This window comes from Oncorhynchus kisutch, linkage group LG11 (genome assembly GCF_002021735.2).
Source record: "Oncorhynchus kisutch isolate 150728-3 linkage group LG11, Okis_V2, whole genome shotgun sequence".
In the NCBI taxonomy this organism is placed as follows: domain Eukaryota; kingdom Metazoa; phylum Chordata; class Actinopteri; order Salmoniformes; family Salmonidae; genus Oncorhynchus; species Oncorhynchus kisutch.
This window is the reverse complement of record NC_034184.2, coordinates 16171761-16188846: the sequence shown is the minus strand read 5'-3', so window position 1 is coordinate 16188846 and position 17086 is coordinate 16171761. Positions and strand designations below refer to the sequence as shown.

The following is a 17086-nucleotide window of genomic DNA, read 5'->3' as shown; positions in this document are numbered from 1 at the left end:
TCTGCAACTGGATCCTAGACTTCCTGACAGGCCGCCCCCAGGTGGTAAGGGTAAGAAACAACACAGGGAGGAGGTCAGAGACCTGGCCGTTTGGTGACAGGACAACAAACTTTCCCTCAACGTGATCAAGACAAAGGAGATGCTTGTGGACTACAGTAAAAGGAGGACAGAGCACACCCCCATTATCAACAACAGGGCTGTAGTCGAGCAGGTTGAGCGCTTCAAGTTCCTGGTGTCCACATCACCAACAAACTAACATGGTCCAAGCACACCAAGACAGTCGTGAAGAGGGCATGACAAAATCTATTCCCCCTCAGGAGACTGAAAATATTTGGCATAAAGGTTCTACAGCTGCACCATCGAGAGCATCCTGACTGGTTACATCACTGCCTGGTATGGCAACTGCTCGGCCTCCGACCACAAGGCACTACAGAGGGTAGTCCGTACGGCCCAGTACTTCACTGGGGCCAAGCTTCCAGACATCCAGGACCTCTACACCAGGCGGTGTCAGAGGAAGGCCCTAAAAATTGTCAAAAACTCCAGCCACCCTAGCTATAGACTGTTCTCTCTGCTACCACACGGCAAGCGGTAGCGGAGCGCCAAGTCTAGGTCCAAGAGGCTTCTAAACAGCTTCTACCTGCAAGCCATAAGACTCCTGAACATCTAATCAAATGGCTACCCAGACTATTTGCATTGTCCCCCCCCCCTTTTACTCTGCTGCTACTCTGTTTATTATCTATGCCTAGTCACTTTAATAACTCTACTATACTGACATGTACATATTACCTCAATTACCTCGACTAACCGGTGCCCCCGCACATTGACTCTGTACCGGTACCCCTTGTGCATAGCCTCGCTATTGTTGTTTTACTTCTGCTATTTAATATTTGTCACTTTTATTTATAATTTTGGGGGGTATTTTTGCTTAAAACTGCATTGTTGGCTAAGGGCTTGTAAGTAAGCATTTCACTGTAAGGTATACACCTGTTGTATTCAACACACATTTCATTTGATTTTGAATACCAACTACTGAGAAGTGCATTGGAAAGTGTGAGTAGGAAAAACATACATTACCTATGTCTGAATTTGCCCCAAAATGCCTTGTGTATACTAGAATATATAGCCTAGAAACTACAGTATACTGGACTGCATTCCTCTTAAAATGGAGTTGATATTTCATATGTACAATATAATTAGTAATTCAATTATTAGGGATCCCCCCCCCCCACCTAAAAACAAATACAAGTTCACAAATAACAATATGACATAGAACACAATACATCAGTTTTTTTAATTTGTGAAAATACAAAATGAAATCATGTACAACTTATTTACAATCCTTAAAAAGACAATATACTGTATTTAGCATTGGATATTGTATGTACAGACATGGGACCTTAATTTGATAGTAGTGTATTTGAGGTTCAAAAAGGCTTCTAAAGTTTGTAGTTTCTACTTTGACATTTCAGACTTGATTTTCCCTAAAGGAACATTTTCATAATGTCCATGAATTCTAATACACATAATTCACATTTCCTTTTGCTGCAGGATTATTTCCTTGCTGTAGCAAACTGGCTCAAATTAAGATTCTACATCTGTATGACATATTCCGAAATATAAACGTAGCACTTGTCATTGTGTCCACAAATCAAAGTGTTAAAATATACAAACAAAACAAACTAAACTGCAATGCCAATCTCCTCTTCACCCAACATCTATAAACGCAATAGGAATAATTCACTAAAGCTTTGTATTGACTTCTTGAAAGGACCAAGAAGTAAACATAGAACATTTTATTTCGCAGTTAGTAAGTAAATTCCTAATTTCAATGTTAGTTTAAGACTTTTTAACTCTCATCATTCGTTACAATGCTAATTATCTTCAGGGAATCAGTACATTCCCAATAACCTTTTACAATTAAATATCACATTTTTCCAAGAATTTACATGATTTGAAATGTAATTTATACGGTTTGAAATGTCTCTATGACTAGATATGACACGCTCTTTAGCAATAGAAATATACATGCCCTGCTTCTATATAATCCCTATCTTAATAAACCACTTTCTCTACAGTGGGTCTTTAGCCAGAGTCCTTTGACCTAAACACTGCCCGGCACAATGCTGGCACAGAGGCAAGGAAATCTTGGGTGTTCCCCAAGTCAGCAAAATGCTACACCATTTCTTTCTTCAGATTACTGACTTTTTCTGTCTCTTTAAAGTCATGTAGTGCTTTGTATTGTATGCAGACAGAAAAGAGATTAACACATATGGTTATGGTTTATGGACATGACAAATTGGTGAAGAGTTTGAGTGTCAGTTGTGTTACACCAAAACATGAGAAACTGGCATTAAAAAGCGTTGTACTGTAGTTAGCCAAATGATCCCTTTATGATTCAGCTGTTTTGGGGTATATCTACAGAAAATCCTCGACCTTCTTCTACAGTCTGAGTACAGCACTGGGACTGGTCATGGAGAACATCCAAGCTACTCTAGTGCCTCCATGCCAAGCAGAGCTTACAGCCAAAGGAGGATCTGTCTACAGGTATAGCTCTGGTCCAGGGGGTTAATGCGCATTCCTCTACTAACAGAGAGTTGCGGAGAGAGCTGTAAGATTGGTGAGTGGGTTCAGGGGTCAGGGGTTGTTGTAGGGGCGCGATGGTACCAGAGCTACAGATACATACACCCACTTCATACGATATGTGGCTTTCTCAATACTTTCACCTAATTCCTGGTGATATTAACATAATTTACAGTATAACCCTCCCTGTGCTTCCAGGTACGTCTATTAAGGTAATTAAGGTATAGGTAGGGTTATACAGGTAGGGTTATACAGTATAACCCTCCCTGTGCTTCCAGGTACGTCTATTAAAGAAATTAAGGTATAGGTAGGTTTATATAGGTAGGGAGGGTTATACAGTTTAACCCTCTCTGTGCTTCCAGGTACGTCTATTAAGGTAATTAAGGTATAGGTAGGGTTATACAGGTAGGGTTATACAGTATAACCCTCCCTGTGCTTCCGGGTACGTCTATTAAAGAAATTAAGGTATAGGGAGGGTTATATAGGTAGGGAGGGTTATACAGTTTAACCCTCTCTGTGCTTCCAGGTACGTCTATTAAGGTAATTAAGGTATAGGTAGGGTTATACAGTATAACAATCCCTGTGCTTCCAGATAAGTCTATTAAGGTAATTAAGGTATAGGTAGGGTTATACAGGTAGGGTTATACAGTATAACCCTCCCTGTGCTTCCAGATAAGTCTATTAAGGTATAGATAGGGTTATACAGGTAGGGTTATACAGTATAACATAATCCAATAGGTAGGCCTATTAGTTAAGGTAATTAAGGTCCGTTCATCTTATTAGCTGCTCGCTTAGCTTACTGAACATCCTCCAAAACAGCATCATCATACTTGGGTTATAGCATTATGCTGCTATAATGACAGGTCAAATGTATTGGGAATATGGTTTATTTTGTATTTCCAGTGTCATTCCAGCCACATCTCATATTCCAGTATATTTGTCGGACATTGATATCAAAGCTAAAAAGGCAGGAAGTATCCTGTAGATCAGAAGACGCAAAAACACACTGGCCAATCGAAATAAGGCTTGGGCCAATACAATAAAATGTACTATTTTGACATGAATGTTGACAATCAATCACAAATATAGTCTTGGGAATTTACTCGTATTAAATGACGATCCACAAAGTGATAATATGGTGAAATCAAAATCGATAACAATATAATTATGGTGGGACTGCATTTAACAAAAAATACCATATACCCTTTTGCAAACTTAGTTATGTATTGTATCTTACCAGGCATGTCAAAAACACATGGACCCAAAGCGTACGACTTTCCAATATTGGATACATGTCAGTCTTGAAACACCATTCTACAAATAAAAGTAAAAAAATGAAAATGCTTTCAATGGCAAATAATTTGTCCAGTTTCATAACAATCTAATATAAAGTTTCATCATATGTAATCTTGTGTTGCGTTGCTATCTATTCTGACTGAAGCGACCCTCATTCTCCAAAATGGGTAATTGATGGAGTCTGGTCACTAAGGAGGAACTGGCTGTGCAAACTACATGGCTGAGTGTTAATGTTAGTGACTGTCTGACTGTACATTTGATTGATATATGATTGTATTTATGTATATTCCGTTGCTTCATTTATATATAAATATATATATATATTATGTTACTGTATGTACTGTACATATGAACTGGAAAAAGGTTATCCTATTCCAAGAGTTTAGTTTGTACTGATGTGATCAGTAACTGGTGACTGATGAAGAAGGAATCTGAGGGAGAATACTGAATGATGTTTTCCCATGCAAACACCCCGTTCGTCCCAACTACTCATTTGTTCTCTGGAGTTCTATGTTAAAAGAATGCTTCGGGATTTTGGCAATGAGGCCCTAAATCTACTTCCTCAGAGTGGATACCATTTTTATGTCTCTGCATGCAGTTTGAAGGAAGTTTCTAACTTGCGTTAGCGCAATGACTGAAAGTCTATGGGTATCTGCTAGCATGCTAGCACGCTAGCAGATAGCGCAATGACTGGGAGTCTATGTGTAACGCTAGTTAGCATTGGCTCGTGAAACTAACTCAAACTTCCTTCATACTGGACACAGAGACATACAAATTGTATCCACGAGTTCATCTTTAATCTGGGGGAAATATATACAATCCCAAAGTATCCCTTTAAAGCTAGAATCTTTACTTGAAACAATAAAGCGGTCAACCCTTTTTTGGGGGGTAAAAAAGCTGAGCGATGGGCCTGGTGCAATGTAACCACTCTCTAATTCAGAGAGAGAGCTATGGATGCAAGGACTGACCAGCCAAAATATCAACATTACAGTTTTAACCATGTTTTGAGGCTATACAGTATTTGTTTACATTTACAATGTTTACAAACATTGGAGTAAAACAAACTTGTTTTTTGGATTCTGATCGGGTACGACAGTTGAACTAAGCTCATGAGGCAAGTTTAAGTTATATTCTTCAAGATTCAATGGGTATATATCATTAAAGCAACTAAAGATTTAAGCTTTAAGGTGTTCTTCGGGTTCCAGTTCCACGGGTTCTAGGTGTACTTCCATGTGTTCTCTAGGTGGGTTCTAGATGTTCTTGGGTTCGAGTTCCAAGTTCTTTTTCCAGGTGTTCTACAGGTGGGTTCAACTGTAGGTGTCAACATGGGGTTCTGTAGTTCAGCATTCGTCCTCCACCTCTCTGATGGATGGAATATGGTTGTTGGTGGATTTGTAAGGGTTCTGGTTGACCTGGTGGTTGGCTGTGTGACTACTGTGACTAGTACTCATTGGCTTGATGTGAATGTTCCTGTGGTAGGCCGCGTTCTCAGGCTCATCTGTAAACCATGTCTTTTCTGAAAAGCAACAGAGAAATTAAACAGTTAATGGTTTGTGGATGTTACTGGTTCCGTCTTAAATGTCACCCTATCCCCTATACAGTGCACCTTCTTTTGACCAGAGCCCATAGGGAACTGGTCAAAAGTAGTGCACTAGGGAATAAGGTGCCACTTGGAGTGCAATCACTGTTTCCAAAATGTCTAAGTGATTAAAAGGCTATATCATAAGCATTCCAAATCAGTACTGTTTAAGCTGAATGGGACCTAATGTCAGATAGCAAGCTATCTTTATAGAATAGTTTACCATGCTGTTGTGTGTGTCAGTGGTCATGCAATGCAAATATCATAATGTAACGCCACAGTACAATAGTCTACAACAATCAATGCATTCAGCTCTGGTCAGTTGGGATGGCTGAAATGGACTCATAGGATGCGTCCCTAATGGCACCCTAATCCTTATATAGTGCACTACTTTTGACCCAGAGCTTTATGGGTCCTGGTCAAAAGTAGTGCACTTTAAAGGGAATAGGGTCCCATTTGGGATCCACTCAAAATTGATAATGTTTATATTCATGATTTAAAATAATTCAAAAGTAATATTGCTTTATGAGGGGCTTCAGGCTTTGGCTTGATGCAACCTGCATTGTGTGGATCAAATTAGAACTACAAGACCAACTGACGGTTGATTTGATATCCGTACTGTATATATTAAATTATGAAATTACTTATTCAATGACATTGTCCTAACAAGTGTACTTTCACAGAAGTATATGGTGGTTAGTGTAGAAAGATCCCTAATGGCTGAAGTATCTGGTGACTAGTGTAGAAATATCCATAATGGCTGAAGTATCTGGTGACTAGTGTAGAAAGATCCATAATGGCTCAAGTATCTGGTGGTTAGTGTAGAAAGATCCCTAATGGCTGAAGTATCTGGTGGTGGGTGTAGAAAGATCCATAATGGCTGAAGTATCTGGTGGTTAGTGTAGAAAGATCCATAATGGCTGAAGTATCTGGTGGTTAGTGTAGAAAGATCCATAATGGCTGAAGTATCTGGTGATTAGTGTAGAAAGATCCATAATGGCTGAAGTACCTGGTGATTAGTGTAGAAATATCCATAATGGCTGAAGTATCTGGTGACTAGTGAAGAAAGATCCATAATGGCTCAAGTATCTGGTGGTTAGTGTAGAAAGATCCCTAATGGCTGAAGTATCTGGTGGTGGGTGTAGAAAGATCCATAATGGCTGAAGTATCTGGTGGTTAGTGTAGAAAGATCCATAATGGCTGAAGTATCTGGTGATTAGTGTAGAAATATCCATAATGGCTGAAGTACCTGGTGATTAGTGTAGAAATATCCATAATGGCTGAAGTATCTGGTGACTAGTGTAGAAAGATCCATAATGGCTGACGTATCTGGTGGTTAGTGTAGAAAGATCCCTAATGGCTGAAGTATCTGGTGACTAGTGTAGAAAGATCCATAATGGCTGAAGTATCTGGTGATTAGTGTAGAAATATCCATAATGGCTGAAAGGATTTACTCTACTTTGACTGACTTCACTTGTTTACTTTATTGTCCCCATCTGGAAAATGTGTTTGCTGTTTAATTTGTCTGAAAACAAGTCAAAGTGGCATCAAACCATTGGGTGTGGTCATATAAACTACTCCATAATAGAGTATTTAAGAGGTTTATTTACGAGCTTATAGTCATGCAGGTCTGGGATGCTGTCGGGCGTTGTAGCATTTATTTTGGAAACACCAGAAGCTTCTTTGCTTTCATTTAGAAAGCAAAAAAAAAGTCAACAAGGGCATGACTTTGATGCATTATCTACTTCATGCATATTCATTCATCGCATCCATACCTTGGCCCATTTTATTCATCCTTGTTGCACTTTAGAAAAACAAGTGTGAACTACGCATGTAAGACAAATAGGCATCATACATTGTATAACCATACAGTGGGGAGAACAAGTATTTGATACACTGCCGATTTTGCAGGTTTTCCTACTTACAAAGCATGTAGAGGTCTGTAATTTTTTATCAAACTGCACCTGTTTGAACTCGTTACCTGTATAAAAGACACCTGTACACACACTCAATCAAACAGACTCCAACCTCTTCACAATGGCCAAGACCAGAGAGCTGTGTAAGGACAACTGTTGGTGCAATTATTAGAAAATGGAAGGTGACAGTCAATCACCCTTGGTCTGGGGCTCCATGCAAGTTCTCACCTCGTGGGGCATCAATGATCATGAGGAAGGTGAGGGATCAGCCCAGAACTACACGGCAGGACCTGGTCAATGACCTGAAGAGAGCTGGGACCACAGTCTCAAAGAAAACCATTAGTAACACACTACACCGTCATGGATTAAAATCCTGCAGCGCACGCAAGGTCCCCCTGCTCAAGCCAGCGCATGTACAGGCCCGTCTGAAGTTTGCCAATGACCATCTGGATGATCCAAAGGAGGAATGGGAGAAGATCATCTGGTCTGATGAGACAAAAATAGAGCTTTTTGGTCTAAACTCCCCTCGCCGTGTTTGGAGGAAGAAGAAGGATAAGTACAACCCCAAGAACACCATCCCAACCGTGAAGCATGGAGGTGGAAACATCATTCTTTGGGGAAGCTTTTCTGCAAAGGGGACAGGACGACTGCACCGTATTGAGGGGAGGATGGATGGGGCCATGTATCGCGAGATCTTGGCTATCAACCTCCTTCCCTCAGTAAGAGCATTGAAGATGGGTCGTGGCTGGGTCTTCCAGCATGACAACGACCCGAAACACACAGCCAGGGCAACTTAGGAGTGGCTCCGTAAGAAGCATCTCAAGGTCCTGGAGTGGCCTAGCCAGTCTCCAGACCTGAACCCAATAGAAGATCTTTGGAGGGAGTTGAAAGTCCTTATTGCCCAGCGACAGCCCCGAAACCTGAAGGATCTGGAGAAGGTCTGTATGGAGGAGTGGGCCAAAATCCCTGCTGCAGTGTGTGCAAACCTGGTCAAGAACTACAGGAAACATATGTTCTCTGTAATTGCAAACAAAGGTTTCTGTACCAAATATTAAGTTGTGCTTTTCTGATGTATTAAATACTTATGTCATGCAATAAAATGCAAATGAATTACTTATAAATCACACAATGTGATTTTCTGGATTTTTGTTTTAGATTCCATCTCTCACAGTTGAAGTGTACCTATGATAAAAAATAAACAGCCCTCTACATGCTTTGTAAGTAGCAAAACCTACAAAATCGGCAGTGTATCAAATACTTGTTCTCCCCACTGTATGTCTAATAACCAGTCTAAATGTGCTAGGAAACAAACTTAAAGGGGTTCTTCAGGATTTTGAATCTACTTCCGCTGAGTCAGATGAACTCGTGTATACCATGTTTATGTCTCTGTGACCACTATGAAGGAAGTTAGAGGCCAATGCTTACTGGCGTAGGCGCAATGTCTGGAAGTCTATAGGTATCTACTAGCATGGGTATCTACGAGTTCATCTGTCTCTGGAGCAGTAGATAAAAGGGCCTCATTGCCAAAATCCCAAAGTATTCCTTTAAGGATTTTGGGCACTGACCAGCCAGGCTAGTAGATCACAAATTCATGTCCAAAATCTGTGCCATGTGATATTTGAACATTTCACTGGCCTGGCTAGCTTGTTTGTCAGATTATCTACTAGCCCAGTATAAACAGTTCTAGCCTCAGGCTAGCTTAATATCCATCCCTAAAAACATTTGAACACATCAAAGTGTATTACGGTAACATGGTTCCAATTTGTTTGCTAATAATTGTATTAAATTATGTTACAGCATGTACTCTACATTGGTATACAAATGCAAAGCCACTATAGAATGTCCATGCTTGTTTCCACAGCGTTCAGAGAGTTGTCCATGCTACTGTATAAATGGTACTCTTTTTTGATTTGACTGTAATTTTAAAAAAGATATGAAAAGCATGCAACATCCAAACTTAATATATCTAAAAGAGGCATTCGCCTATATTAAAATACTAAAATAAGTATGCTATGTAAGACCAAGAAATATGCAAGATAAATAAAAACAAGCTTGTAAGTATATTTGTAGTCTCACCTAGAGTACTAACCATTGTAGCATTCACTCAGCAACCTCAGTAACTGTTAAAGATATCCTGTAAACCCACACTTAAACTTCAGTATTCTCAAGGAGATCACACACAAATGATCTCTCAGTATGCAGTTTGTGTGAGTAGTTCCTTGTTTAGAGATTACAAGTGTAGTATTGCATTATATTCAGCTGGAGCTTTGGCTTAATAAACCATTTATAAACAGCATGTGATGCCTAGCATCGGGGTGAGTTGCTGTCGGGAGTGTTCTGGAATCCAATGGACTGCTTTAGCATTACTTAGCCTAGCATGCTGATGAACAAGGCAGTTGAATAAAAAAATGAGTATTATTTCAATCTTCTCGATTTTGCGTATTGGATAATGGGATAATTAGGAGTCCAGTGACACCTTCCATCCCTGGACTGAGATATATCCCTTATCCGTCACTGCAGTGAAAACATAGTCTCATAGGGCCGTTTGGACCTACTGTATATAGTTTTTTTGGGCCTTTTCCCCAGCATTGTCCCAGCCAGGAAGAATAAAGTCCTCCACAATAACATGGGGCTTGCCAGTCCTAGCCACTCGGTAGCTCACCATATAAGTTGCTTCTAGACCCTTCTTATTAATGATATCTGTTGCTTTTATACATGTCTTACTACTCCCGTGACTTATTTTTCAAATTGCCATGTTTTGTCTCTAAATGTCTGCACAAGTTTCATCGAGTTCTGAGATAGTACTTTTGCCCATATAACACACTGTGGCTGAGGAAAGGCACTACTCCTAATATAAGTGAACCCCAAATCAATGTAGTTCTCATCATATTTGCGCCTCTTCAATGGTCCAACGTCCCGGTCTGTTGTTCGATGCTTTCCCGGGTAAGGGGGCAGTAGCTCTTCGGCTGCATCAGATTCACAACTGTCAGTGTCGATGTTTGCTGGGCTAACAACAAATGTAGAATTACTGATGCTAGCATTGGATGTGCTCGCGGAAGCAGAACAACTTGTGTCGTTGACAGGTATAGTACTGCTGGCAGTAGCAGTACTACCAGTAGAGCTGGTATGTGTCTCTATGGACACAGGCCTTACTTTTTTAACCATTTATCAATTTTCAAGCAAATGGATTGAGCAGCAGCTGCGTTTGGCTACATATGGACTGTTAGTGGAATTCCCGCAAAATAAGTAATGGTTAATGTGATTGGATAATTAATTAATTAACTGGGCTACCTGTACTTGACATTGTGTTGTTATTTCGCTGAACACGCGATGGTTTAATTTTATTTTTGGCAGTGAAACGAGGCTACTCACACCTCACCCAAATTTATAGTCCCTTTGGAAAATATAAATGGACTGTTTGAAAATGTGAAGAAAAAATATATACTGTATATATATTTTTTATATATGCCGACGGCATTGCCCAGTGTGGGAAAACCTGACATAGATAAATACATTTATAAATATGTTTATAAAAAGTGAGTCAAACCATTAAGCAACCATTAACACATGCCTTATAAGTAATCTGATGAGTTGACAATAACTGCTTTATAACTGTTTCTACACTGGTAGTACATTATAAATTATTTTGAAATTGTGAACATACTATGATCAAACAGCTTGTGAATTATCTTAACTCAGTAATAAATAATTAAAATGCTTAAATGCCTATTTAGAGATTACTTACTGACATTTACAAATATAGGAACAATGATTAATACATGTAAGTAAACTGTTTAGAAATGGTTTAATAAACCTCTTGAGACTAGGGGGCAGTGTTTTGATGTTTGGATGAAAAACGTACCCAAATTAAACTGCCTATTTCTCAGGCCCAGAATCTAGAATATGCATATAATTATCAGATTAGGACAGAAAACACTCTAAAGTTTCCAAAACTGTCAAAATATTGTCTGTGATTATAACAGAACTGATATTGCAGGCGAAAACCTGAGGAAAATCCAACCTGGAAGTGCTGTTTTTCCTGAAAGCTCTCTGTTCCATTGCCTGCCTTCGCTCCATTTAAAGGGGTATCAATCAGATTCCTTTTCCTATGGCTTCCCCATGGTGTGAACAGTCTTTAGACTGTGAAAAATGAGCGAGAAAGATCACATCGCATCATTGTATGACTGGGTGGCAGCAGCGTTTTGCATGTGCAACAGCTTGGAGCAGACATTTTCTCTCGCTCTCATATTGAAGAAGCTAGTCCCGGTTGAAATATTATCGATTATATATATCGTAAAAACAACCTGAGGATTGATTATAAAAAACTTTTGACATGTTTCTACGAACTTTATGGATACTATTTGGAATTTCTGCCTGGTCGTGACCGCTCGAGCATGTGGATTTCTGAACATAACGCACCAACCAAATGGAGGTATTTTGGATATAAAAATAATCTTTATGGAACAAAAGGAACATTTATTGTGTAACTGAGAGTCTTGTGAGTGCAAACATCCGAAGATCATCAAAGGTAAGCGATTCATTTTATTGCTTTTCTGACTTTCGTGACCAATCTACTTGGCTGCTAGCTGTTTGTAATGTTTTGTCTACTGAGAGAGATGTCATTACATCAACGCTTGGTATGCTTTCGCCGAAAAGCTTTTTTGAAATCTGACACGCCAGGTGAATTAACAACAAACTAAGCTGTGTTTTGCTATATTGCACTTGTGATTTAATGAAAATGAATTGTTTTAGTCTTTTTTTCTTTTTTTTACCCCGTTTTCTCCCCAATTTCGTGGTATCCAATTGTTTTTAGTAGCTACTATCTTGTCTCATCGCTACAACTCCCGTATGGGCTCGGGAGAGACGAAGGTTGAAAGTCATGCGTCCTCCAATACACAACCCAACCAAGCTGCTTCTTAACACAGCGCGCATCCTACCCGGAAGCCAGCCACACCAATGTGTTGGAGGAAACACCGTGCACCTGGCAACCTTGGTTAGCACGCACTGCGCCCGGGCCCGCCACAAGAGTCGCTGGTGCGCGATGAGACAAGGATATCCCTACCGGCCAACCCCTCCCTAACCCGGACGACACTAGGCCAACTGTGCGTCACCCCACGGACCTCCCGGTCGCGGCCGGTTACGACAGAGCCTGGGCACGAACCCAGAGTCTCTGGAGGCACAGCTGGCACTGCAGTACAGCGCCCTTAACCACTGCGCCACCCGGGAGACCGTTTTTAGTAATTTAATTTGAATTTTGCAATTCAGTGGATGTTGGCGAAAATGATCCCGGTAACGGGATGGGTGCATCAAGAAGTTTTAAGGGATCTTAATATCAAGTGTTACCTTCTGCTGTTATCAGCGCTTGAATTGGGATGAAAGAAGTGCAGGAGCTGTCTTTTTCCAAGTTGGTCCATTAAACTATGTTTGGCGAAATTCAACAATTACATTATGCTATAGAGACCTCTGATTATTCACTGTTATGGGTTCATACACATTTTCAATGACTTCTCCATGACTTTTAACCAAATTTGCATGGCTATTATTATAGTCTACATGAAAAAGTAAGTATTATTGACACTGGAAGGCTGCTTGCTGTTGCCACCCTTGATATAAAATATTAAAACCAAATACTATTCCCTCATTCAATGAATCAAGGATCAAATGGATAAGGTATCTAACTAGACATGTTTATATACAGTACCAGTCAAACGTTTGGACACACATACTCATTGCAGGTTTTTCTTTATTTTTTAAACTATTTTCTACATAGTAGAATAATAGTGAAGACATCACAGCTATGAAATAACACATATGGGATCATGTAGTAACCAAAAAAGTGTTAAACAAATCCAAATATATTTGAGATTCATCAAAGTAGGGGTGTTATACAGAAGATTGCCCTATTTGGTAAAATACCAAGTCCATATTATGGCAAAAACAGCTCAAACAAGCAAAGAGAAATGACAGTCCATCATTACTTTAAGACATTAATGTCAATCAATCCAGAACATTTCAAGAACTTTGAAAGTATCTTCAAGTGCAGTCGCAAAAACCACCAAGCACTATAATGAAACTGGCTCTCATGAGGACCGCCACAGGAAAGAAAGACCCAGAGTTACCTCTGCTGCAGAGGATCATTTCATTAGAGTTACCAGCTTCATAAATTGCAGCCCAAATAAATGCTTCACAGAGTTCAAGAAACAGACACATCTCAACATCAACTGTTCAGAGGAGACTGTGTGAATCAGGCCTTCATGGTCAAATTTCTGCAAAGAAACCACTACTATAGGACACCAATAATAATAAGAGGCTTGCTTGGGACATTAAACCGGTAGAAATATACCCTTTGGTCTGATGAGTCCAAATGTATTTGTGAGAGGCAGAGTAGGTGAACAGATGATCTCCACATGTATGGTTCCCACTGTGAAGCATGGAGGAGGAGGTGTGATGTGCTTTGCTGGTGACACTATCAGTGATTTACTTAGAATTCAAGGCACACTTAACCAGCATGGCTACCCCAGCATTCCATCCCATCTGGTTTGCGCTTAGTGGGACTATCATTTGTTTTTCAACAGGACAATGACCCAACACACATCCAGGCTTTGTGTATTGTAATTGACAAAGAAGGAGAGTGATGGAGTGCTGCATCAGATGACCTGGCCTCCACAATACCCAAACCTCAACCCAGAGTTGGACCGCAGAGTGAAGGAAAAGCAGCCAACAAGTGCTCAGAATATGTGGGAACTCATTCAAGACTGTTGGAAAAGCATTCCAGTTGAAGCTGGTTGAGAGAATGCCAACAGTGTGCAAAGCTGTCATCAAGGCAAAGGATGGCTACTTTGAAGAATCTAAAATCCAAAATATAGTTTGATTTGTTAAACACCTTTATGGTTACTACATGATTCCATATGTGTTATTTCATAGTTTTGATGTCTTCACTATTATTATACAATGTAGAAAATAGTAACATGTAGAAAAACCCTTGAATGAGTAGTTTGACTGGTACTGTATAAGGCTTAGATATTACTGTTTCAGGGGAGATCTCTGCACAGCAAGTTATTTGTCAATTAGGCTATTCTTAGATCATTTTTTACGTTGTCACAATAACTGTTTAATACATTTTAATTTAAGTAATTTAGCAGATGCTCTTATCCAGAGTGACTAACAGTAGGGAATGCATACATTTTCAAACTTTTCCATAGAGGGGAATCCCAGCTTTCCTACAGTGCAGATGTATTTAGGCTATCTATAGTGCCGGTGGAAAGGCGACAACTACATTAATGCTTAGTTAGCTATAATTAAATGGCGACAAAGCTGCTACAAGTTATGTTTTGATTTGGCCATCTAGTTAGACTGTTGTCTGTCATTATTTTATACCGGCTGTTGAAATGTCGTGCTCTCTCTCCTTGGGCAACAGCCCACTCACACTGGCACTCATGCAGCACCACAGACATGCACTGAAGGGTCATTCAGATAATGGCTGATATGTCATTTGTTAATTGATTGATCATATTTAAAAGTGTGCTTTCATGATGTACATTAACAACAATTATGAAACTAATTTCCATGACCTTACAAACCTTAATTTGACAACTTGGAACTGTGCATCATGCCATTCAGGCTAGCACATTTTCAATCTGCACAAGTCTACTGTCACACGCAGATTCACTGACTAGCAGCAAATAAACTTGAACAAAGTGGAATCAGAAAAATTAATGCCCACTCTCCCTTGCTATTATTCAATGCAGATCCTGCCTTCATTCCACTTTGATCAAACTTTTTTGCCTTGGTGTGGGAATCTGGGCCGGCAACATGCTATTTTGTTTTATAGAGGAGCCGGTTATTTATTTTTTGAAGTGCCAGTACAGCGCTCAGCTCTGGCCCAAGTCAAGCACTGGCTGTCATCATCGACTTAAGGCACTTCGGTAGCCATTTTGATTTCTATGTTATAGAGCCATTGATGTCGATCAGTGAGAAGAAACTGGATAGGACACTTGACAACAGTTAAGACAGTTAACAGGCATTACTCCACAAACATGGTTACGTCCCAAATGGCCCCCTATTCCCTGAACCCTAAAAGCAACAATCTTTTTTCTTTTTTTGCCCCCAAATTGGTAATGATTTAAAAGAGACACTAACTGTCAAGCAGTAACACTATTACATTTTATTAACCTTTTGTACCATAAATGAAATGGCCATTAGGGCTCTGGTCAAAAGTAGTGTACTATATAGAGAATAGGGTACCATTTGGGATGCAACCATCTTTAGAGGGGTACATACTTCTGTTTGTCCCGCGAGTCCCTGCTCTTGGCGCGGTTGGTACGGTTGGTGGCAGTGAGAGAATGGATGGAGGAGCTCTTTTTGCTGGAAGAATGGGAGGAGTGGGAGCTGTGGGAGAGGCTGGCCCTGGACTGACCCGCATTGTGGTCAAACTGCATCAGGCAGAAGATCAGGTCTGATGGCACCAACTCAAAACCATATGGCGGATTGGTTATCACATACCTAAAGAGGAAAGAGACAGTAATGAGTCATCAATACAGATGATCTACAATTGATTTATCCCAAAAAATTATCAACCAGATGCCAAAGCTGGTTGAAATGGCGTAATTACAAACATATTACAACGGTTGAAATCTAGTTGTAATGATGTCGTTGCAACCAGTTTTGCCTCCTGGGTAGTGGACATTCTGCCAACAGTAATTTAAGCTACAACATACTCACCGTTTAGTGCATTGACTTGTATGACTTTGTGTGTTTAAATGTGCGTCTCTTAATCGATAAATTCCGAAGCACAGCATGTTGTATGTTTTTAAAGCTTTACAAAATAAGTCACCGTAGCAGCCACCATCCTGTAAGGCAGAGAAGCAGAAGCAGAGTTTTGATATTTCACACACGTTTGTCAAATGATACAGATCTCAATAAAAACAATCTGATAAAAATACATATATTTCTTTATGTGAATGAAAGGTGTATTTACACATGAACATAGTATATCTCCATCAAAACGAATTTCATTATAAACATGTCCATTGTTTGTATGGTACAGCATTTGCTATGATAGGGGTCACAGGCCTGGATATATCATATCACCCAGCCATCTCCACATGCCCTGTTCTCCCCTACTGGCCTCGATGAGCAAACAGCCCCGAAGGATCTCTCTCTACTGCAAGCCGAGGTGACAAAACACAACCAGTCACTTACTCCCAAGTCAGCGAAAGGCCCATCGTACAAGGCTAGCTGTGCCACACGACACCTGTCCCGGTTAGCGAGGGTCTGCGGCGTGCTGTAGCCTCCTCGTAATGCATTCTCCTCCGCCAACAGACCCTCCAGCTCCGGAGTGGCCCCCCCTGTTACCAGCGTCCGGATCAGGGTGAGGATATTATCATTGAAGTATGTCTGAAAGGATGAAGGAGAAGGAGATAGAGAGAGAGAGAGAGAGAGAGAGAGAGAGAGAGAGAGAGAGAGAGAGGGAGTATCCTTAAGCAAAGCAAACCCAGGCAAAGTCACAGCTGAATCCAGACAAAGTGCCATGCAGCCTGAAGAGACAGTGCTATCTAACCCTGGCCTGTCTCTTCACGTCGCCCTGCACCCAGACTGAACAAACAGGATATTCCAATTACTGCAGGTTACACTCTCACTCCTCTCCTTTCACGTCCATCAGACAGAGCTACAGTGACTGGTTCCTACACATTCATGCTGTTGAAGTACTCTTAGG

General features: G+C 40.3%; 1 protein-coding gene across 5 annotated transcripts in view; it reads right to left on the bottom strand.

Annotated features, from left to right (window-relative positions):
* Positions 1-1272: 1272 nt before the first annotated feature.
* The window catches only part of LOC109899946 (calcium-activated potassium channel subunit alpha-1), a 203328-nt gene continuing 187514 nt past the window's right edge, over positions 1273-17086 (bottom strand). For 3 of the 5 annotated variants that reach the window (XM_020495617.2, XM_031835375.1, XM_031835377.1), the window contains 5 exons: positions 16573-16767; positions 16093-16220; positions 15652-15873; positions 7231-7259; positions 1273-5392 (listed from right to left, as the gene is read on the bottom strand). In XM_020495617.2, coding sequence (XP_020351206.1) covers positions 5217-5392; positions 7231-7259; positions 15652-15873; positions 16093-16220; positions 16573-16767 — 750 coding nt within the window. In that variant the 3' untranslated portion in view covers positions 1273-5216. The remainder of the gene's footprint in view (positions 5393-7230; positions 7260-15651; positions 15874-16092; positions 16221-16572; positions 16768-17086) is intronic. The other 2 variants (XM_031835376.1, XM_031835378.1) reach the window with 2 other exon arrangements.